General features: G+C 46.2%; 1 protein-coding gene across 2 annotated transcripts in view; it reads left to right on the top strand.

Annotated features, from left to right (window-relative positions):
• The window catches only part of STK36 (serine/threonine kinase 36), a 223,409-nt gene that overhangs the window by 5,594 nt on the left and 194,289 nt on the right, over positions 1–23,526 (top strand). For both annotated transcript variants that reach the window (XM_086931854.1, XM_086931855.1), the window contains exons 2-3: positions 21,334–21,474; positions 23,148–23,225. In XM_086931854.1, the coding sequence (XP_086787980.1) occupies positions 21,334–21,474; positions 23,148–23,225 (219 nt within the window). The remainder of the gene's footprint in view (positions 1–21,333; positions 21,475–23,147; positions 23,226–23,526) is intronic.

The raw sequence follows: 23,526 nt of genomic DNA on the forward strand, positions 1-23,526 counted from the left end.
GGGTGATGACGCGCGCAGACAACCAGAAACTGGTGTGGGCGGAAGGGATAATAGCGAGATGGGGAGGAGGGGTGAGAGTGATGAGAAAAACTGAAAAGACAAGACAGGGAGATAGAAACGATCAGAACGAGAGGAGACAAAAGTAAAGGAGAGAGGAAAGGGTTTGCACGCGAATGGAGTGGGTGGGGAATCGGAGGAGGGTAAAAGGGAAGAGTAAAACGGAGGGAGTAGATATTAAAGATAAACACAGAGAGGGGATATGAAGGATACATATTGGTCAAAGGTGGCTGGTGAAGGAGAGCGTCCAAGAAAGGCTGGAGGGGGAGGGGAACCCAAGCGTGAATGGAGTGGGAGGAAAAAGAAATTGAGTGGAAAATAGGACAGAAAACAAGGACTGGGCGAGAAGGGAGGGGGGAATGCCAGCAGGAAGGTGGGGGGTGGCAAATGGTGAGCATTTTGCAGCCGCTTTGATGTTCTCAGTGGCCACGCGGCTCACTGAGAACATCAAAGCAGACCCGAAAATGCTCCCAAAGGCTGTAGGCAGACAAATGGTGCGCGCGCCCGGCGCACATGCACTGTGCCCGATCCGACGGCAGACTTTGGGAGCATTTTTGAAAGCCCCCTTACTATATTCTCGCAGAACAACGCATGCGCATTGGTTCAGCGAGACCTAAAAAATACAGATGTGATTAACGAGCACGGAATTCAAAGCATGACAGATTGACTTATTTCTTTGATGAATGCAGGAAAGCGCATTATCATTCAATGTATTCTGCAGTTTCCCCCTGAAAAAAAAAATTAATGACTGGAAATCTTGTATGGTCCTCAGCGCATTTTTACGCCTCTCATTGAGGAATGATCTTCCACTGTTCTTCCAAGTTGTCTAAAGTCATTACAGCATCCAAAAGCTACAAGAGACGTGTTTGTTCTTTAAAAGTTGTAGTCCTTAGACTGCCCGTAGTTCTTCAGGTTTTGCTTCTATGCTGTCTATCCCCAACATTATATGCAGTTCCCCAGGGCTCAAGTCCTAAAAAAAGAATTGGGCGGGGGACTCGCCAAGTTAGGCAGAATGGGCATGACATCACGGCACGTGACATTGCATGTAGCATCACAACCCATGACTTCAGAGGAAGTGATATTGGATCTTAAGACCTCACATATGTTTAGCAGGTCTAGCATGAGTACATTTGAGCACATTACAATATTTAACAAATTAGATTTTGCACTGGGGTTGTGCCAAAATATTGACACAACCCAGGCGCAAAATCTGGGCCTCAATTTAAACATTATTTTTTTTAATCCCTGCCACAAAAAAATTGGCAACAAGGACAAATGTGGCAGGACATCTGTTCTGCTTAATTGTTTGCAGTGTCTATATTTTAAAATATTTTATGGGGTTAAGGCACCTGCTACAGAAAGCTCTGTGTGCCAGCTAATCTCAGGGAATAATAATAATAATGGTACGGTAACTCTGCAGCATAACATATTTGTTGGAGAGACCTGTGTTTTGCCTAGTCCTAGTTTTGAATCAAAGTAGCATAGGAGGTTAATATGTCTCCTGCAAAGCACATTATGGAACACGCAGATGACAGATTTTCATTTTATGTAAACAGGTAAGTGGATTGCTGCTTTTAGGATAGAGATACTTTTCTTACTTGCAGTTCATAATTTGTAATCCTTATAATTTAGTACAGTGAGGCATGATGACGTGGCCCCCACACATTGCAACCCTCACTGCATTATCTAACACATCCTTTATACTGATGTACACATATGATTTATTGTCAATGTATAAATATGTATGAGTGAGGTAAAGCACTCTGACACCCTGCATTGGGATGAGTAGACTCATCCCAATGCAGGGTGTCAGAGCGTTTTACATCACATGTACACAAATAACAATTTAAATACCACTATTTTGTTTTATTTCTTTTATAGCACTTTAGCACTACTGTAGTACTAAAGCGCAAAATAAGTAATAAACCAAATAGTGGTATCTAATTTGTGTAAATAGTGAGGTGACCAACACAGCTAACACTTTTACAATGTATGCATATATATCTATAAGTAGTCAGGGAGAAGTTCAGTCAGATCTACTTTACTGAGCCTAGAGGGCTAAGTGTGCTGGGGCGATTCCCATTGTAAGTGCGTGCTTGCAACTTTGACCATGCTTAATGCTGTTGGCTGACAAAAACAGATGCAAACTATTTTGGTTAATACATCAAGTCACAATGGTTCACAAAGAACTAATTCACAACAAAATACTTGACAAAGACAAGAAAATTACTGTAGTTAATCTGATTTAGAACATTTATAAACAGCTATGAACAGCAGGTTCCAGGTATGAGAACAGATTTATTCACATCATAAACTACATCTTCAACTCGGCATTTACAAGGGATTGATGCAAAGGGACCCCATGTGAGAAAACCACAACCAAACTCGTGAACTAGCAGTGTAGAGAAATACAAAGGTACATTGGTATACAAACAGCTGCATATTTGTTAATCCATTAGAACAGACCAATAGTTGTCTGTGTACATGTCAGTCATGAAATGACAAGCAGTTTGTAATAAGTGTCAACGGCATTTAATTCAAGGGTCTCTTCAGGAATTGGGAATTGCCTGGGGTACTAAGACAAATTAAGGCATTAGGCTAGCTGTACACCACGGCACGCAGACTGTGATAAAGTTTCACCACTGTGTGGGAATAAATACAGTTACTTATGGGTATAGTACCCATGAGAAATGAACAGTAGGCTAGAGGACCTCAATGGGGCAGTGGGGAGCAGGAATCAAGTCCACATCTTTAAGTTAGGAGATAAAGAGGCGTGCAGTAGCAATGAGCTGTCACTGTCGGGCCCTGCCACCATAATTCGTGGACCTTTGCAAATCACAAATAGGAAGTAAATTCACAATGCTTCCAGCAGTCCTCACAAGAAACCCTTTTGTGTGCATCTATTGTGCTTTCATGAGTTCATGCATCCTCCACAACGAGGAAAACGCTGAGCTTGGTGTGTAATGGGAACAGGCTTGACAATCCGTAATCCGTAATCACAAGTTGAAGAAGTATCATCATTTATAAAATGACATTTGAAGATACATTGATGAGAGAGTGATGTAAGATGTGATCACTCACATCTATGGATAGCAGTGAGCAGAGGGACACTGATCAGTGTTGTTATGTGCTTCAACACAACTCTTATGGTGTGTTCTTGGCCTGCCAACCCACTTGTGCAGTATCCTAACAAAACAGAAGTAGTGTTTGAAGATGCAGCGAAATAGATTTGCGACTGGTGCCGCAAAGAGGGATCTTGAGAATTAATTATTATTCAGGATCCCTCACATTTAATTTCTGCTGTTAAGATAGGAATCTAAGTGAATGCGTTGGTATTGGTATTCAGTCATGCTAGTAAGTTAAATATGCAAGCCCAAAATGCTTCACGTTGTGCTAATATTTTCTATCAGTTGTTTTCTTTTGAGATCTGTCTCACATGTTTTTTATTAACTGTATTTTATTGATTTTGAAAAGAACAACACATACAGTGTATGATAACAGCATTAGACAGTGTACATCGTTTGATATACACTAAAAGCATATATAATCTAATAAGACAAAAAAATTATATGTGGATTTGACTATTGAGCCAAGGCTCTTTCAAGACAATGATACATGAACCAAGACATCGAACAGAATATCATACATTAAAACATCAGCCTACTCTCTGTACAATCCCCCATATCAAATCCATCTGCAATGGAATGATCATCATCATCGTGAAACATACCCAACAGTTGTCTCACATGATTAAAGAGCAGAAGTTTCATCTTAGACAACATATGGCGACTATCCTTGATGCCTCAACCCACTACGGACTTTTAACATTATGTCCTCACACTGGCCTGGTGTTTATTAAATCTTGCATTTGCTTTGCAGTAAGATAGTTCAACATTATATATACTACAAAAATTCCTCCAGTCTTTGTAAGAAAACTCTCCCCATAAGTTTCGCAGATGAATCCAGGAGGGAACTGGGACGGTAACACTCTTGGTTGAACCTGTTCCCTTTCTTGAAAATGGAGAGAATAAGGCAATTGGCCCACGTAGAGGGTACTGAGCCCATTGTTAATACGTTAAAGACTCAAGTCAAAATTAGACCCCATAAGTCGTGCATACCTATTAAAGCATCAGCCGGAACCCCATCGGGACTGGGAGCTTTGCTTGTAGCAAAACCTATCAAGGGTTCAAGCACCTCGTCCAGGGTTAAGGCATGCAACTCTTAGAGATATAACTCATATCTGCTGCCTCTTGAACTAGGTGGGAGTGCATCTACTAATTATTAAGGAAGGGTCAAAGTTCATTTTGAAGTGATCAACCCAGGTTTGGAGGTAGATATGTTTTTAATTCAGGCATGGAATTACTTTTCAGAAACCGAGCATTTGTAGTATTCCAAAGTAGGATATTATCATTATTCTCAGCTGCTTGGACCATGTTCGACCAGGCCTTTTCCCGTAGCTCCTTTTTCCTAGAGGTTAACACCTCATTATAACGGTTCCTTAGAGGCTTAATAACAGCATAGTCATTTGGGACGCCATGGAGAGCAGCCCTCCGCTTCTTTGAGGCCTGCATGTACACATTATTGAACCAGTCATGTCTATTGCAGGCCTCGAAAAACCTTTAAAATGTTGCTTGGCATGCAAGTCAGGTAACTTGAATAACCTAGTCGACCTAATTGTAATGTACTTGACCCGTAAACTGGTCTCAAACAAACAGCTGACTGTCCTGCAAAGGCTAGCAGAGGCCACCATGGGGATAGACAGAAAACTCGCAGATCTAAATGGCCTTATAAAAAGAGGACAAGAGTCAGTTAAACTAACTCAAACTGAAAGAACAAACTGCGTCTGCTCACCAACCATCGATAAATTGTCATCATTACCCATGATGCTGGGCAACCTCCTGGAGGACTTAAAATCAAACATCACAAAGCTCCCTACAACCGAGGCCAGGCCTGGCAGTCTAACCCCCAACAAAAGGCCACTAGAAATCTGCAACAACACTCAAAAAGTCATCACACAAGGGCGCCAGCCATCAAATCCCAAAACCTCATTAGAAGAGTCTCCTCAGAATACCTTAACCAAAGAAAGGGTTGAGCCACTGGGGAGCCCAACAAATGCGCGTGCCCGCCGCAAACAAAAAAGAAAGGGTAGGAACAGAAAGCCGGCAGAAGCGGACTGCATGGATGAGAATCAACAACTAACCACACTGGGGGGCAAGGAGCCGCTAGGAGTCACCAAGCACTACACGGAACACATAAATCATTCAACTGCACATAAAAACTTACCAGACGCAAAGGGACTAACTGCAGCAGAAACAGGAACCCTGACATCCTCCAAAGAGAACACTAGCAAACAGACAGAGCAGAAGCCCCTCGGCCAAACAAACAACCCATCACCCAGCAACCTACCTGAACTGGTAAACAAAGGTCAAAGCGACCGACAAGTAGCAATAACGCAACCGGCCCCGGAAGTCGTAAAGCAGGCCCTAGAGGAGCCTGCCATAGCCAACACCGAGGTTACAACTATCGACTTCCGAAAAAATGCACCTGCCACAACACCGAGGCCACTACCCGCGAACCAATGAGGAACCCCTGGAAACTAAGCATCACCAAAGCAGTTAGTGGACAGACCAAGGAGCAACCTCAGGGGGCGAGTTCCAATTGAGGTGCCACAACAACCAAAACTCAACCCCCACACGAGGCTAACCAAAACGAGCTACATACACATCAGCAAACACTGTCCCCTGGGAAAACCGAATCGGATATAATCCTCTTTATTACTGAATTCAAATCTAGAGGAAGAGTGGACACCCTAAATCGGGGCAACATCTTGAAGCTAATCAACTCAATCGACAAATTAAAAAACATTAATACATCAGATTTGCTTACAATTGAATTTCATCCAGCCCCTTATCCACATGATAATGAAACAACAAAGATCACATGGATAAAAAAACGATGTAGCAAACTCAATTCTGGAGGAATCACTCAGATTCTCCCAGTGGGGAATAAAGCTCAAAGCAGGAAAAAGGCCAGCCTATCCTACCCTGCTCCTTGAAGAAAGGAAACAAGAACGCCTTCAAACAGCCAAATCAATACTGAAAGGAGCACATAGCTACTCCCCAGGACCGGATAAATATCCACCACACCTGCAACACCTAATTACCTACCAACTTGAACCACGTAGAACAACAATAACACGTACCATACCTGCAGGTGATACCAACTGACAAAGAGCATCAGCCTTAATCTCCAACTCTGCTGTCCCCCTCAAAATCCAAATATGCACTTGGAACATCAACAGTCTCTCAGACAAACTGGAGGACTCCGAAATATCAAATTAATTAAAATCATTTGACCTGATTCTACTCCAGGAAACCTGGGAAGCAAACGATATACCACTACAAGGCTACAAAACCCAAATCCATCCGGCAACCAGAGCTCCCTGTACGGCCACAGCTCAGGCGGCCTGGCGGCCTTCGCCTCAATATCAACTATTGGAACAATGGAAGAAATAAGAGCAAGCATTACTTCACCAAACGTGATACAGACACTAGCAATAACAACCATAAACAATCAGGTCACCCAACAGATATATACCATAAACACATACATACATCCGAAGCACAGACAATCGGGGTCAAGGGAACTCGTCAAAGAACTGGCAAGACTTATGGAGGATAGGGACATGGAAAATATACTTGTGGCAGGAGACTTCAACCTCTACCTCTTTGGAGATAAACCAATTGACGATATGACAAAGGAAATGGACATCGTGTGGGAAATCCTAAACCAATCCATTCCCTCTCTAAACAAATATACAAAAACTTCAATTCAGCTATTGAAAGACCTCGAGCAGCTAAACTTGAGAGTACTCAATGGACGATTTGCAGAGGATATCCCACCAGTACCAACATACTTCTCCTCAAGCACTTCCTCTCATCTCGACTACATTCTTGAGACACTACCATTGTTTGAAAAAATCAGCTCGTTCAAGGTAGGAGACAGCGCCCAAAGCGATCATCTGCCACTAGAAGTTAAACTAGGTCTGTCTTGCGAGAACGAAGCAGCGGAAAGAAGACATATCGCACAGAGCACACCTCCAACTATAGACGAATAAGGTGTAAGACTACTGAAGCTGAGGAACTATCAACCAGCGCAAAAACAATCATGCACCAGATATCTAGCTCAAACACAAATCCACTAGACGCCTGGGAAGACTTTGCAACGCAACTCGGAGCAAAACATGCCACTGAGCTAAAAATCCAAAAAGGGAACACATTACGGATCACACACGGAAAAGCAACAACACCAGAGATAAAAATCATAAAACGAGAACTAAACCAGACTCTTAAGCAGCTCCGAAAAGAACCAAACAACGAAGTCCCTCAAAAGGAGCTCTGCATCTTAAAAGCACAGCTAAAAAAGAAGACCTGGGAAAGGAAAAGGCAACTGAACGAAGATCTCTGGATAAAAATTGTTCTCAATTCGAAACAGAAGAACAGCTCCAGTTTCTGGAAATTAATCCATAGCCTCCAACAGCCAGGTCACAAAGGCATCAACTCCAACATATCTGAATCCGACTGGGCTAACTACCTTTCAGCTCACTTCAACACAGTCAATCCAGATGCGCACAAGTCCAGAGGGGGAGACTGGTCAGATGGATCGTATCAGAGCTCCGACAAGACCAGCACACTTAATAACAAAGTGATTCATGTCCACACAAAGAAATCATCCCTGCTCTACATCTCAACCTCGGCTGAGGAATCAACAACAAGATTCGACCCAACTGCAAATAGAGAGGAAAACACACACCTAGAAATAGTGGACAGGATCAGAACACAAATTTCAAAAGGTAAACTTGAGGGGGCCCCCGGCCATAACGGGATTCCGCCAATCTATACTACTATTATAAAGGAAGAACTTTGAGGCTTTGAGGCGGGTAAACTCTGGAACCACAGCGCCAATCCACACACCCGATACATCGTTGTAATCCTCAGGGTGTGCAGATGGACATAGGCTATATAAAGTTACAAAATACGTTATATTTAAAAAATGTACATTATAAAAAAAGTAGTCCCCTCGAAGTAGCACCGGCCGCGACCTGTGTGCTGACGTCAGGAGCGCGGGGAGGTGCGGCGTCCAAGAGTGCGAGGAGGAGCGGCAGACATGGCGTGGGGGAGGAGCGGTGATGAGCGGCAGACATGGCGCGGGGGAGGAGGTGAGGAGCAGCGGACCGGCGGGAGGAGCTGTGACCAGCGGCGAGGAGCGGTGAACTGAGAAGCGGCGGCTAAGGTAAGGCTCCGGGGGACAATGTCGGGCAGGCGGGGGTCGGGGTAGGCGGGGGACGGGGACTTACACCAAACAGAAGGATCGAATTTAGATCGGCTGAGGTAAGGCTAACAGGGGACAATGTCGGGCCAGGCGGGGTCGGGGCAGGCGGGGGACGGCGAGTTACAACAAAACAGAAGGGTACAATTTACATTGCTTGAGGAAAGGCTCCGGGGGACAATGTCGGGCCAGGCGGGGGTCGGGGCATGCGGGGGACGGGGAGTTACAACAAAACAGAAGGGTACAATTTACATCGGCTGAGGAAAGGCTCAGGGGGACAATGTCTGGGCAGGCGGGGGTCGGGGCAGGCGGGAGACGTGGACTTACAACATCTGCCATAAAGATTTATGCAGAGCGCCTCAACACTGGGCCTTTGTGACATCCGGGGGACAATGTCGGGGCAGGCGGGGGTCGGGGCAGGCGAGGGACAGAGCGGCCGGGGGCCCGGGCTGCTGGGCAATGTCGGGGCAGGCGGGGGTCGGAGAAGCCTGATTGCTCCCGGACAAGGTCGGGACAGGCTGCTAGTATTATATAAACAAGACGCTGTCTTTTGGAGCAACACCTTGGCACCAGTCTTCCATGAAATAAGGGAATCAGCAACAATACCAACATCCTGTAGAGACTCTATAATAAGCCCGATTTATAAAAAGGGCGCTAGGAATAACTCAAGTAGCTATCGCCTCATAGCCCTAATCGATACAGAGGCAAAGTATTATGCGGGCCTCATCCTGGAGGATCTAACATCTTGGGCAACCGCAAAGCACATCATCCCAGCAACCCAAACCGGGTTCCGCAGCGGCCAGGGTACTACGGCAAATATCATGGCGCTAACTCTTTTGGCAGATGCGGTAAAAGCCACTAAGAGCTCACTATTTCTGTGCTTCATCGATTACAGCGCCGCGTTTGACCACTTAGACCGGCATAAACTCTGGCAGAAGCTGGATAGATGGGGAATTCCAGGCCCACTCTTACAGCAGCTGGTAATGCTACACACAAACACCTGGGTCAGGATCAAACTGGGATCCGGTACGCACCTTTCAAGACAAATCAGCACCAGCAAAGGATTGAAACAAGGTTGCGTCCTAGCCCCTATGCTGTTCAACCTCTTCCTCGCAGATCTCCTCGGCGAACTGGAGAAAGCCAAATCCCATGCCCCGCGGTTGGGCAACACCACACTCTCAAACCTCTTATATGCAGACGACCTTGTACTCATCAGCCAGTCCCCCATCGGCCTCCAACATCTTCTGGACAACACCAATGCATTCTCCACAACTAACTCACTAAGGATTAACATAAACAAAACAAAAATCATGATAATGATTTACCACAAAAAAACAGAAATTTGCATGGTTTCTGGACGGACAGAGGCTAGACCAGGTAGCCTCTTACAAATACCTAGGCGTTCTAATAGACGGCAGTTGCTCTTTTGAACACCAACTAGAGGCCATCCGTCGGGAGGGCACGACATTCCATCTGTCGATAAAGCCATTGCAGAAAGCTCTCCCAGACTGGTCATTGGGCCCCCTCCTGCAGGTGATAAGAGCGCGCTTACAGCCCATGCTCCCTTATAGCAGCGAATCCATGCAAGGTAAAGACGCAACGACATTAGACAATACCATTAGTCGAGTATACAGGGCAATATTCCATCTACCCACCTACACATAGCCCGCTCAAATCCGTCTCTAATTCGGACTACAGAAACAAACGGTGGAGAGAAGAGGCACATATATAAAAAGTTGGCGGAAAAGTAGAGAAGCCGACCATGGATCCTTAAATGCCCAACTCTGGACTGAACTGTCCATTAGAGATAACTCACCTGCAAGGAATTACTTAATGGAATCACTGGAGACCTTAGGATTAACAAACCTCTGGGAGTCATCGACTGACCTTGGCACCTTTAAATAGGTGGTATCGAAAGTCACCAAGATGGTTTCATCTATTGAGGACAAAGACACCTTGGATAAGAGAGCCCATGGATGGGTAGTGTTGAAAGGCTACAACGATCTTAAGCCACAAGAGTACCTAACAACGGGCCTCACACAGAAAACAAAAAACACGTTTCTTAACATGCGCCTAGGCAACATACCCATACTACCCCACTTGGCACCTTGGAAAAGGGAAAGCTCAGCAAACTGCTGCAGACTCTGTTCATCTGGAAAAGAGGACCTCATACACATCATTTGTATCTGTACAAACCTCTTGGACATAAGGCGTTCTCTACTTCGGGTCCTATGGAACCAGAAGGGCATAAAAAGCTGCAGGCAGGCTGTGATGCTATGTTTTAATCCAGAAGAAATCCAGCTAAACTCCAGATTAACAAAATGTTTCGACATATTGGCTAGTAGACTAACAAAACAGTCACAGGGCTTACCCGAAGCACTAGCCAAGCCAAAGCCGTGCTAACCTTCCCGGAGAACTCTGTCTCCTAAATCCGTAAGAACTTTGTCTCCCTAATCCTCATGGCCTTTATTATATTCAAATTGTGACTCTTATGATCTTAATATGCACGCCTACCCGCTCTTTTTATGTTTCAAATGCAACTATGGATTTCTTTTATACATTTGTACTTTTTAAATTGTGAGTTTTTATTAACTGTACAATAAACTAACTTAACTTAGTCGACCTATCTGTACTGTACTTGACCTGTAAACTGGTCTCAAACAAATTGTGTGCTCATTCAAACATTTTATTTTACAAAGTTGTCTTTTTTTCATTCTCACATGAGTGCACCTTCAAATATGTGAATTCAGCAAAAATAGACTAAACGTTTACTCCATGTGTAATAGAATCTAGCCCACATAGAGGGGCCACATTATCCCTGACTTGCCTCTCAGTTTACTAATTTCTTTGCCATCCGGGCATGGGCAGTATTGTTTCACAGTTCATGTTTAAACACTCACTTTTAATAAATATATTACTAAAGCATGATGTGGTAGCACACTATCATTTACAGTCAGTACATTTCCAAGAAATGGCCCAAAACCGTCCCACTACCTTGCAGCTTTACTGCTGAAACTATATAGTGTATTAAAAATGATCTGTGAAAACTGGGTCTCAGAAAACATATTTATCATTTGCACATCACCAAGCAAAGTGTTCTGATTTGCTTTTCATCCAATTAAAATATTTTTTCATCACACAAGTACAAAAAATGGGTTTTCATTACTACTGAAATATATTTTGAAATGTTTGTACAGTTGACTTATTGGCTATTTAAATGTGTGGTAGGAAAAATCTGATACCCTAAAGCATTTCATGTCATACCTCGTACAGCAGGCCAGACAGCTCACTTTAAAAAATCCCTGAACTCTGCAGTCAGAGAAGGAAAAGCATTTGTAAACTGACTTCAGACCTCTGTCTCTCAACACAGAGCACAGAGCAAAAGATATAAAGGCATCTTTACTGCTCCTTCACTTTCTGGCTGAACAGAACACCTGGTACTTGTCAACTCGCCAGAACAGGCGAGTAGGTCCTAAATCTAGCTTGACCTGATAAAATCGGACTTGCCTCAGCGAGTGACAAGTAGATTTTTTGAGGCCTGTATCGAATGACCCGGTCCCAGGAGGGTGAAAGCAGGGTGTTAAGAGCTCCAGTATCCTGAGATCCTACGGCACTTGGCCGCTGTTTGCTAACTGTACCAGTGTGAGGCTGCCCTTGTTTCCTCCCCCCTCCCCTGCCCCTTCCTCTCCCCCCCCCTCCCTCCCACAAGACGTGGACACATATACCGAACAATCCCGAAAGAACTCTTCCGGCGGCGCCGTTGAGCCGGCGACTTGACCAGGCATGGCACTATGGACACGGCCAGCGCTTGGCCCACCCCCCACTAGCGTATGCAACGTTACCTGTTTAATTACGTTACAATGTTTATGGTTCGGCACAGCGGAGTTCAGAGGCTGCGCCTCCACAGTTGGGGTTTGGGATAGGGAGGGTACTGTCTCCTGGTTGACAAGGGCGAATCACTCACTAAGACATATGGGAATACTCCTTGCGACACCTACATGGGGTTATGGCTGAAACACAAGGCAAGTACAGGCTGGTCACCTGGAATGTGAGAGGGCTGGGGGCAGTGCAGAAGAGACACAGGGTGCATGCCTTCCTGTTACGACAAAAGGCACAGATAGCGTTCCTACAGGAGTCACACATGACACACTCCGAAGCACTCCTGCTATGGAAAAAATGGAGGGGTACTATCTTCTCTACCACATACTCTGCCTTCTCCAGGGGGGCCACGATATGGGTATGCCACGGCATCCATTTGTAGAACTGGAGAGACGAACAGACGAACAAGGGCGCTATGTGTTGGTGAGGGGCACCCTAGACGGGGAGGTGGTAGTACTGGGCAGCATCTATGCCCCGAATTTCGACCAAGATAAGTTCCTAGCTGCAGTGGGACGGGCATTGACGGACTGGGTGGACGTCCCCTGGATCTTGGGAGGCGACTGGAACATGATTTTAGATGTGGCCCTTGACAGATCGCACCCCCCCCTTTCAGGCGGCTGGAATACATAAACTGTCTGAACTGTTTGGGACGTGGCTTCGGGGCTGGGGGTTGGCTGACATCTGGTGCACACTGCACCCAACATATAAAGAATACTCATACTACTCCCCTGTACACAACCTACATACCAGACTAGATAGATTTTTATGCTCCACCTCAGTCGCGATTAGATGCGACTCGTCAGATTACCTTGCTAAAACGTTCTCAGACCACCGGCCGCTAACGCTTGACCTACATTGGGGGAGAGTGCCCTCACCTGTCCCTACCTGGAGGCTTAACCCTAAGTTGCTCGAGGATGGCCCGTTTCGATCACACATAGCTGAAGCCTTAACTGGCTACTTCGATACAAACTGGGACTCTGCGTCCTCGAACCTAGTGGTATGGGACGCGATGAAAACTGTGATACGGGGGGCTGCTATAGGCCGCCTAGTGGGAGCCAGACAGGAGATCCACAGTAGGCTATGCGAGGTGGAGAAGCGCTTGCGTGACCTTGAAAATGCGGTAGGGCTGGACCCTGGCCGACAGACTGATCTACAGCAGTGTAATATCGAACATGCTGAACTGTTAGAGACCCTGAGAGTGATGGACTACGGGGCCTACTTGAAACGACAACAGTCGGAGGCGGACAAGTCCGGTGCTCTGCTTGCCCGGCTGGTCCGGGATGCCCCTGAGAGCCCTACAATAACGTCTATCCGGAACGCGGCGGGTGACTTGATACACACTCAACTGGGGATCAACAATGTATTTAAGACCCACCTAGAGTACCTCTATGCTCCCCCCTCTGTAGTGGATAGGGACAAACTGACGGACTTCCTGGACGAACTGACGCTCCCAGTGCTGGCCCCTGGAATCCAGGCGGCTCTAGCCGGGCCTATAACACAGCAGGAAATAAAGGTAGCATTCCACTCGCTTAACCGGGGCAAAACCCCGGGCATGGATGGCCTACCAGGGGAGTTTTATCAAACATATGCCGATGTGCTGGCCCCTGTCCTGGAGAAAATATACCTCACGGCGTACGAGGCTGGCCATCTCCCGGCTACCACCATGCAGGCCCTGGTGATATCTATCCCGAAACCCGGCAGGGACAGTCAAGATGTAGGTAATTACAGGCCCCTTTCCATGCTCTCCACGGAGTATAAGATCCTTAGTAAAGCTATTGCCATGAGGATCCAACACCACCTCCCTGGCCTGATCCATACTGACCAATGCGGCTTTCTCCCAGAGAGGAGTACCTCCCAGAACTCGAGGCGACTCCATGCCCTCATGACAACTACACCCCACAACCTACCACACGCCGGCTGTATAGCACTAGACCTCCGTCAGGCGTTTGATTCCCTGACGTGGAACTTCATGTTCGAAGTTCTGCATCGCTTTGATTTCCCGGACGGCCTTATAAAATGGATCCGCTTATTATACACGGGCCCGAGGGCTAGGGCACGCACGGGGAGACACACATCGGACCGCTATGAAGTCCATAGGGGCACCCGACAGGGCTGCCCACTGTCGCCACTACTGTTTGTGCTGACGCTGGAACCCCTGGCTATCGCGCTTCGCAATAGAGCTGCGGAGGACGGCATACCGGTGGAAGGCACCGACCACATGATCTCAATATATGCCGACGACATCTTGGTGTTCCTCCGGAACCTGCGAGGAGACCACTCGGTCCTGGCGAATATCTTTAGACGGTTTGAGGTCATATCTGGGCTGGCTATAAATCCAGGGAAGTCCCTGGGTTTCTTCTTTCGAGATGGCCGACAGCCCCCCCTCATACAGTTCGGGGCCTACGAAATCCAAGTGGCGCCGACCACGTTTAAATATCTCGGGATACAGGTCTACCGGGACCCGGAGGCCCAGATTGACGGTAATATCCGTAAGGCCATTACTGGCCTGCGAGGTAGCATAGGCTTCTGGACGTCCTTACCCCTATCGGTGATGGGACGAGTGGCGGTCTCGAAGATGGTCCTGCTTCCCCGCATACTGTATTATTTTGTGAACCTGCCGGTTATGCTCCTGCGTCAGATCTTTACCACGCTAAATACATTACTGGTTAGCCTCATATGGGGCTCGGGGAGAAGACGGATCAGCCTTAAAAAACTGCAACTGAAAACCAGACAGGGCGGCCTGGGTGTGCCAGACCTGCGTAGTTACTACTATGCCAGCCAACTCCAATGGCTGACCCGATGGGTGGCGGGTAGGGACCTGCATGAGATAGCTTACACGGCGGACAAATTAGCGCGTGGAGACCTGCACTCCCTCCTCTTGCCCAATGCTAGGATCCCTGGGGACTGTCACCCCCTCCTACACATGGCCTTGACCTGCTGGAAGAAAGCACTGTCATACTCGACTGGGACCTCCCCATATGCGGACAATATACCACTACTGGGACTCCCGACACCACAGGGGACCCTGACACTGCGCAGATTACGACCCTGGACGGAGACTGGGGTGGACAGGGTGGGAGATCTGTTCGGCGACGACACCATGCTGGACCACGCCTCGTTTGTACAAGCCACGGGAGCACCCTCATGCTTATACCTACTACACGCCTCGGTGACGCACTACGTGCGACAGGCTTGGGCCCCACAACGTGCAAAACCGGAGCAACATGAATTAGTACACCTCTTATACTACATGGGCACGGGGGGACACTTAGTGAAATGACTATATGTTGGCATTAGGAAACATGTACCTTCGCCGATTGCTACACTCAGGGAGACCTGAACTGCAGACTCGGGCGAAAACATAACAGACGGGGAGTGGAAAATTATCCTAGGCCATCATAGACGGGTGTCCAGGAATGTTAAGTTTCAGTTCTTACAGGCCATGGTTCTCCACAGGGCTTACCTTACACCCCAGAGGTTGCATCGGATATTCCCCGCCACTGCACACTGCTGCCCGAGATGTTACCAAGACGAAGCACATATTCTCCACATGCTGTGGTCATGCCCGAAGTTGCACACATATTGGGGAACGGTCAAACATACGCTACACTCCATAACAACACTCCAGATCCCTGAGGGAGCGACACCATGCCTACTGGGGAACAGGAAACGGCCCAAGACATGCAAGGCACAGCTGAGACTTATGGATCTGGCACTAGTGCTGGCGATCAGGGTGCTCACCATGCGATGGAAGTCACCCAGGGCCCCACAAATAGAAATATGGCGCAGCGACTTACTGAAATGGGGTAAAGCAGAATCCGCGGCACTGCGAGAAGAGTAGAGCAAGGGTCTGCGCAAATATCCCATAGCTCAGGAATGGGACGTAATGCTGCTGGAGCTGGAAGAGACAGACCTAGATAGTTCGGGAGACCAGGTGGAGTGACCTCACATATGTAACGGGAGGGGGACAAGAACCACGAGCACCATTGCGACTCACAAGGGCTAGACCAGACCTAGGGCTTTTACCAAATTACAAATAGGCAGAGCCACCCTGACCCAGGATGGGGGTGCACAAGTGAGAACGTCCAGGAGGCAGCGGTGGGTGGGTGAGAAGGGAGGGACAGTTGGGGTGTGATACTTATGTAAGACATGATTGTGGAGTTTACAGAGTATATATGGGACGTATCCGGGGATTGCTCTGACAAGCAACTTATATCTGTAATGTACTGCTCCCACAAATTAATGGTTATGAAAACGGAAAAGACTGATGTAAGCTGAGATAAGAAAATGTACAGAAATGTATGATATCCTGTGACAGTCACGAATAAAGAGTTTACAAAAAAAAAAGAGCTCCAGTAATTAGCTCAGATGCGAAGATCAAGCATAATGTTCCACAGCCTGGGCTGAACAAAGATCAAACTCATTTGCATTAATGGCTAACAACCTTTGCAGTACGCACATAGCGTAGACTACTGACCATCTAATGCGAAACCGTTCAGCCTAACAGGGACGATATTTAATGCGCAGTTGGAGGCAATAGGGCAAATAGCATTAAAAAAATCATAGATAGCACCATTGGATTATGGTCATTAACTGGAGTCGGTTTGGCCCTGGTATTAGAAACTAGGAGTCTGTACCTCTCCACACAAAAGTATTAAAATCACTGGCCCATACATTTGGGTTGGTAGGGGCAGATAGCGATAGCACTTCTAGAGCGTTAACTACATTGCAGCAGGAGTAATCAAACACATTATTATAAAGGTGAATTAGCATAAGATCAATCCCCCCTTAAATGATGATAACATAAATTGATAATAAGGAGACGATGTGACAAATCTTCTAATAGTAACAGGCTGTGAATTTGAAAATGCATCTGTAAGCCACCTTTAGCGCGTCCTGCCGTTGATGGTATTGCTGCAGTAAATAGGAATAACCTTAAACATGCAGAGGGTCCACCTGCTAAGTTTCCTGAATACAAATGATTTGAGTGGTAGAAATAATATCTAGCCAATCTGTGGCTGTCAACTTATTCTGGAGCCCTGAAATGTTCCATGTGACAAGGCCACAAAATCCCTTATAGCCAGATTGAACTGAAGGGACAGCTAGTCCTGACAGACTAGAGCTCCTAGCCAGTGCCCTGTTGCCAAGCAGAAGGGTGGTACATAGAGCAGGAGAGTTAGAATCATCTGGAGACTTGTTTATGTGGCAGGGAGATAAACTTGTAGAGGCTGAAGGGTCATTCAAACCCAAAGTATCTGAAAGTCAATCTAGCTTTCTTCATATCATTCAAAGCATGAACCTGTTTCAGAGTGTAAGGGAAAATGGATGGTTACCAGTAATCGTGGCATCAATGGGGATGAGCGGGGCGAGGAGTGCAAGGTCGATAGTCAGATCAAACAGAAGCCTTAAATTGATGGTGATAGAAAAAACCCTAGGAGAAGAGCTTGACATTACCCCCTTGGAGAGGTCGGAGGAGGACTTATGCAGACTCTCCCATGCAAACCTGGGATGTCTGAAATTAAAAATGACACAATCTCCCTCTAAAGATTTTCTGAATGGATCAATCCAGCCCACCCGCCATGTTGTCAGAATTTGATCCTCACCAGAGAATGGAAAAATTGACAGACTGCAGCCAATGAAAAACTTTGTTCCTTAGCTGGACTGGCGACTCAACTGGTCTCTTGGACAAAGAAGGGACATTAGCCATTATTAGTAAATAAGGACAACAGGCTGTTACAGGAACCCGCTGCATTATTATCCACGGCTGATCGAAGATGTTGCACACTTCTCACAGAATTAATAGATCTGCCCGCACTTAAACTACCCCCCATGATGTTAGAATCACCCTCCCTCCTAGACCCAAGAACAACCTATTGTGGACAACATTGGGGAGGGTTACAGTGAGAAGCTGGTGGGGGTAACTGGAGATTAAGCTGCAATCTCGGGGGTGACGCGGGACATGTTGTCAGCCCTCCAGCCGCCTATGAGTGCATAATAAGCTGGATGACGGTAGGAGTAGCGCACCTTGCCTTAACACTAGATAAAAGTTCTTCGATGGCCCCCAGCCTGGCACATATACGTGCTAGCAAACTTTCAATCACACCCCTCACATTGTCCAAGAAAGTCTAAGAGTCTAAGTCCACAGAGCTGAGTGAAATAGAGTCAATGTTATGATGAGATTGAGGTACAACAAACAAGTCAGGCTTCCTTAACCCATGACGCCTTTTCCACTTAGCACGTGGGGCCATTCTAATGTGGTGAAGTGGTCACTGTACCAGGAATCAGTCCAGGATCAATAGACGAAGCATTGTTGAAGGGTGGGGGCACTACAACCAACTCTTGAGCAGGGCCCTGCACAATGTCACACAAAACCTCCGAACCAGTTCCCTGAAGAAATAAGCCCAGATCCAGGTCCCACCACCAAGGTGCCAGAGATGCAACACTCTACATGCTTTATTTCCTTAATTAAGGCCACCATTGTGCATTTAATGTAGCCATCCAGGTAAGAGGAAGGGCAGCTTGACTTAATGGGGACAGGAGTAGTATGCTTCCCCCATCACAACCAAAAGAACAGTGATGGAATCTAGGGGCTGTGGTGCTCTGGTCAGGTCCCAACACAGCAAACGTCAGCAAATTGCAAAGTCTAGAGCGGTGGCCCAGCCCAGCCTTCTCCAGGCACAGACTGGCCCGCGCTTGGCCTGGTATTGGCCCGGGCACGCACTCTGCGTGCGTCCAGCGCTGTGGGAGTGATTGCAGCGATCCCTGCCAGTCAGCGACAAAGTTCCAACAGTTAATCCCCATTCCAAGGGGTTTAACTCATAATGGCAGGAACTATATATGAATATTCTGTCCGGTATCATGAATACCAGCCACCCAAAATCTCCACATAGAATTCCTCATAGATTGTAATTGGGGCCTCAGTCTTCTGTTGTACTTGTGTAATGAAATTGGTCCCTGTTTTAAGTGTATTGTTGTATGTTGTTATTGCAAACGATTTAAGCTCATTTGCACAGTATCTAGTGCTGCCAAAATCTTTCCTTTTGGGCATCTTGGATTGAGTGAGAACGGCTATATTTGAGTGTCTGGGGTAATAAAAAAATGTCTGGGCTAACTAGAACATCACACAGCCCATCCAAATGGATTTTCATAGTGAAGTAATATTCCAGTTCACTTCTCTAAGTTGTATACATGTCAATCTGTATGGCTGGACTGGGAACCTAAAGCAACTCTGGCAAATATTTTGTTCTCCTCCAACGAAAATGTGGGGGAAAAAAGGCAAAAATTGTGCATTCTACCACACATTTTACATCGTATATCATATATTCAATTGTATTAGTTTTCAAAGCATATTAAATGATGACCTTGCTGAACACCAGGATCCGACAATCTTTGTTGGGGCTCTCTGCCACCCTCTAAGAGGACCTCTCATCTCTCTATAGCCCCTCTCTCACATTTATTTCATTTGTTTTATAGCGTATCTCATACCAATGTGTGAGCAATTTACATCACACACACATACAGAGACAATGAGTCATACGTGTGTAAATCAGTGTATAAAAATGCCACATAAGACAAAGAGGTCTAGAAGGTGTAGGATTCACTTGACATCCACACTGGTAGGCCTTTTTTAAGAGTGCCTGGTCTGGGGAAGCACAAACTCGGGATTCAGAATGTAATACAGTGGTTAGGGTTGACTTTACTAAAAACAACGTATTTCTACCCAAACAAACCCTTTATAGCAAAATTAGGCAAATGAAGGACTGGAAAAAAACATAATTTAGTAACCTAGATTATGATTGTAATTTATGAACTGCACAATAACTAAAGGATCTCTGTGACAAAAGCAGTAACCCACTGAGCTACGAACATAACATAAAATGCTGTTCTGTGATCTGCACAATTGACGCTCTTTGCAGCAGGCATATTAACCTTCTGCGCTAACTTAGATGAGTCAAAGCTGCCACCGGACAAAACTCCGCCTCCCGTGAAAACACCCAATGCCCCGTATGGCCAGTCCGGTCTTGTCAATCAGATTCAATCTTAGTCTTTGCTTATGAAGTAGGCTCGCATCTCACGCTCATGTGGTCTGTAAGCATGCTGCAGCCGACCACATACAGAGGTTTTCTCGCCCAGATTAATTGCTTAGAGGCTTCAGCAGTGTGACAACATTTGAAGTACAAATCCGTTTCTGAAACGTATTAAATTCTTAGAAATTGGCAAATCTGAATGCAGTATCAGACTAACTACAGACTGCTTGACATGGATACCTAATTTTCAAGTGGGCACAGCACACCACAGTGTACACCTCATGACTCACTACCAGCCTGACAAGAGGCTGTTGTACATTGTTTCATGAAGACAAAGTGAAAGGGGCAGTCCATTTAGAGGTCGGTTACTTTAAAGTAACAATGTGATAGTTTGAAATGTGGGTGGGAGCACCTCATAAAATAGACCGTGGGTATGTTTTTGTTGATCTAGATACTTTTGCAGACAAAATAAATGTGTTTCATGGCAGCCTTTCACCTCATTGTCTGTCTGGTGAGGTAACACTAGTTTATTTTAGTATTTGTTTCTCCCTTAAGTAACAGGAAGTTTATCAGGAAGGCTATCTGGCCTCTCAGGGTCACTTAAGGAGATATCCTGTATCTTTTTTCGGAGGATATTGTGACTGGAAGTGAGAACTTAAGGTACATTTGACCTAAACTACGTTAGTGGAGCAGACATAGGCAAAGTTGGCTTGTGACAGGAGGAGAGTGGTCACAAGTAAAGTTGACTACCTGGTTGGGAATTAGAAGTCACAGGTAACACACACATCTATGACAGGAAAGGATGCCTAGTAAAGTTGGGTTGAGTGTCTGAAAGTAACAAGTTAAATGTAGCAGATTATTGTTTAGGATATCAGAAATAACATTGGGATATCTGCATGTTTGATAAAGTTATGCTGTTTGAAAAAGTGATGGGTCACAGCTAAAGCTGATATTTGTGACATGCACTGAGAAGTCCTAAGTAGAGGTGACTGGTATGTTTCAAGATGAGGGTGCTATAGTTGACCTTGATCTTTGTTTTAAGGTTGTTGCCCTGAAGTTTATCCCTAAAGTCGGGCGATTGGAGAAGGAACTGAAGAACCTGGTGAGGGAGATAGATATCATGAGGGGTTTGCGGCACCCTAACATCATTCGCATGCTGGACAGCTTTGAGACTGACAAGGAGGTGAGTGGCTTCCTCTACCTTCGCCCCTACGGTATTCTTGTGTATGTGTACTTGTAAAACTCAGTCCAAATTGCAAAGCAATGATTACCGTACATGGGAAGTGGTGGGATACAAGAGAGTAAAGGTACACCTTACCTACCCATATTGGGCATCCAAATTTAATTAAACGGTGGACAGTGATGATTGCCCACCACCAAAAAGCCCCATATATGGTATATCAACAAAGTTTGCATAGCAGGGACCCTAGCTCGGTATTAAGTGAGCATATCTTCCCTCTCCTACCTTTCCCTTGGAAAATCCAGTCTACAGCAACCCAAAATCATAAATCTAGATATCAACTTTGAGGCTGAAAAGATGATTAGTTACAGTATGCCATACCAGAAAATGTGTCCTTCACATGTTAACCACTTTGAGACCCAAAAGAGACGTGACACACTCCCCAGGGAATCCCAATCTATTGCGCCCTAACATCATCTACACATCGGACAGAGACAAAAAACTACCATATAGTGAACTGCGAGGGTTACAAAATTATAGCGACACCCCCCCCCCCCCGACCCCCCCGCCCCCAGAAGAACTTGATTATTGTTGCCGGTGGGGAAAGCACCACTAACAGTTGGATGACACTCTCTATACCACAACCAGATATTGCTGAATCCTCCCTTCAGCCTTCTGAGGGACTTCAGTCCCTACTCCAAGGGAATGTCAGCATGGAACTCCTCACCCACCCCGCCAATGTTATCTTCATACGGGAGCATGTCATGACTGCTGGCAAGGAAAGCTATTGACAGTTGACATCCCCATCCCATCACAGCATTCAGCAGCCATTAATTTCACCAATCAGAGACCGGTTGGTGTTATCATTCCCTCTTCTTTTTATAAACTCCATCTGGCAGCTCCCAGATATTCACCACATGCACCATAGTTAGTGTTTTAGTGTGGGAAAATAGTGTGCTTTGATCCTTTGTCACTCTTCCAAGATGGCCCCTCCCATATATGCATCTCCATGTCTCCAGTGGTACTGACAAGATAAATGTAAAAAAATGTAAATTGATACTTGTATAGCGCACTACTCACCCGCAAGGGTCTCAAGGCGCTTGTACGAATACCGCTGTGGAACCCATCCTGGCTTTCCCTGTGAGGCGTCCACTCCTGGGCACCCCCAAGGTGGAGGCCAGGCATCCTTAGCGTTGTGGGGGCCGTTGTGAAGATTAAGCAAGATATTGCCCAGAGTTGCAGAGTGGGACTCCATGATTGGAATAGGCACCGAGGCGAGAATTATGAGTCCGTGGAATTTTGAGCCCAAGACCCGCCGAGGCAGGGAATTGAACCCTGGTCCCGGGCTAGCCCTCTGCATCAGGGTCTGCCGCTCTAACCATTGAGCCCCCTCCTTCTGTAATTCTCTCTATGTATCAAGATGTGGGACTATCATAGATGTGATTCGCATCTGCTGTACTATTTATTCATGCATGAATTCCTCTTCATGGCATGCTGCAATTTACGTTTTTTAATAAATGCAGCTTAACCGCACCCCTGCTGACCTGGGTGACTGCTTGACGGCCACCCTTTCTGATAGTGCCAGAATGGGGTTTCCCTCATTGACCACCATACTTGACCTAATCACCTAATTCCACATCCACCTCTAACATGATTCTGTTTTTTCTTCTTCACAGGTGGTGGTGGTTACAGACTATGCAGAAGGGGAACTCTTTCAGATCCTTGAGGATGATGGCAGCCTGCCAGAGGAGCAGGTAACGCTGTAGGCTTGAGGGGATAGGTTAAACATGGGCCTGAAATGAGGGAAGAGTGTGGAAGTTGGAGGAGGATTGCTGTCTGGACCATAGGAACAAGAGGTGTGTGGGAGATCATGACTGGTCTCTCTTAAGGCTAAATCAAGATTCCGTGTGGGGAATTTTCTCAAAATCTGAATCGAGCAGGCGGATGAAGGATGGATCCACATTTCGTAGAGGGACAGAGAGCCGCTGCCTCACTATTCTATGCAGCACACGCGGCTTCCTGAATGAAGACTAATACTTGCAAATGTTTAAAGTA

The sequence above is a fragment of the Lissotriton vulgaris genome, chromosome 7, assembly GCF_964263255.1.
Source record: "Lissotriton vulgaris chromosome 7, aLisVul1.2, whole genome shotgun sequence".
Classification (NCBI taxonomy): domain Eukaryota; kingdom Metazoa; phylum Chordata; class Amphibia; order Caudata; family Salamandridae; genus Lissotriton; species Lissotriton vulgaris.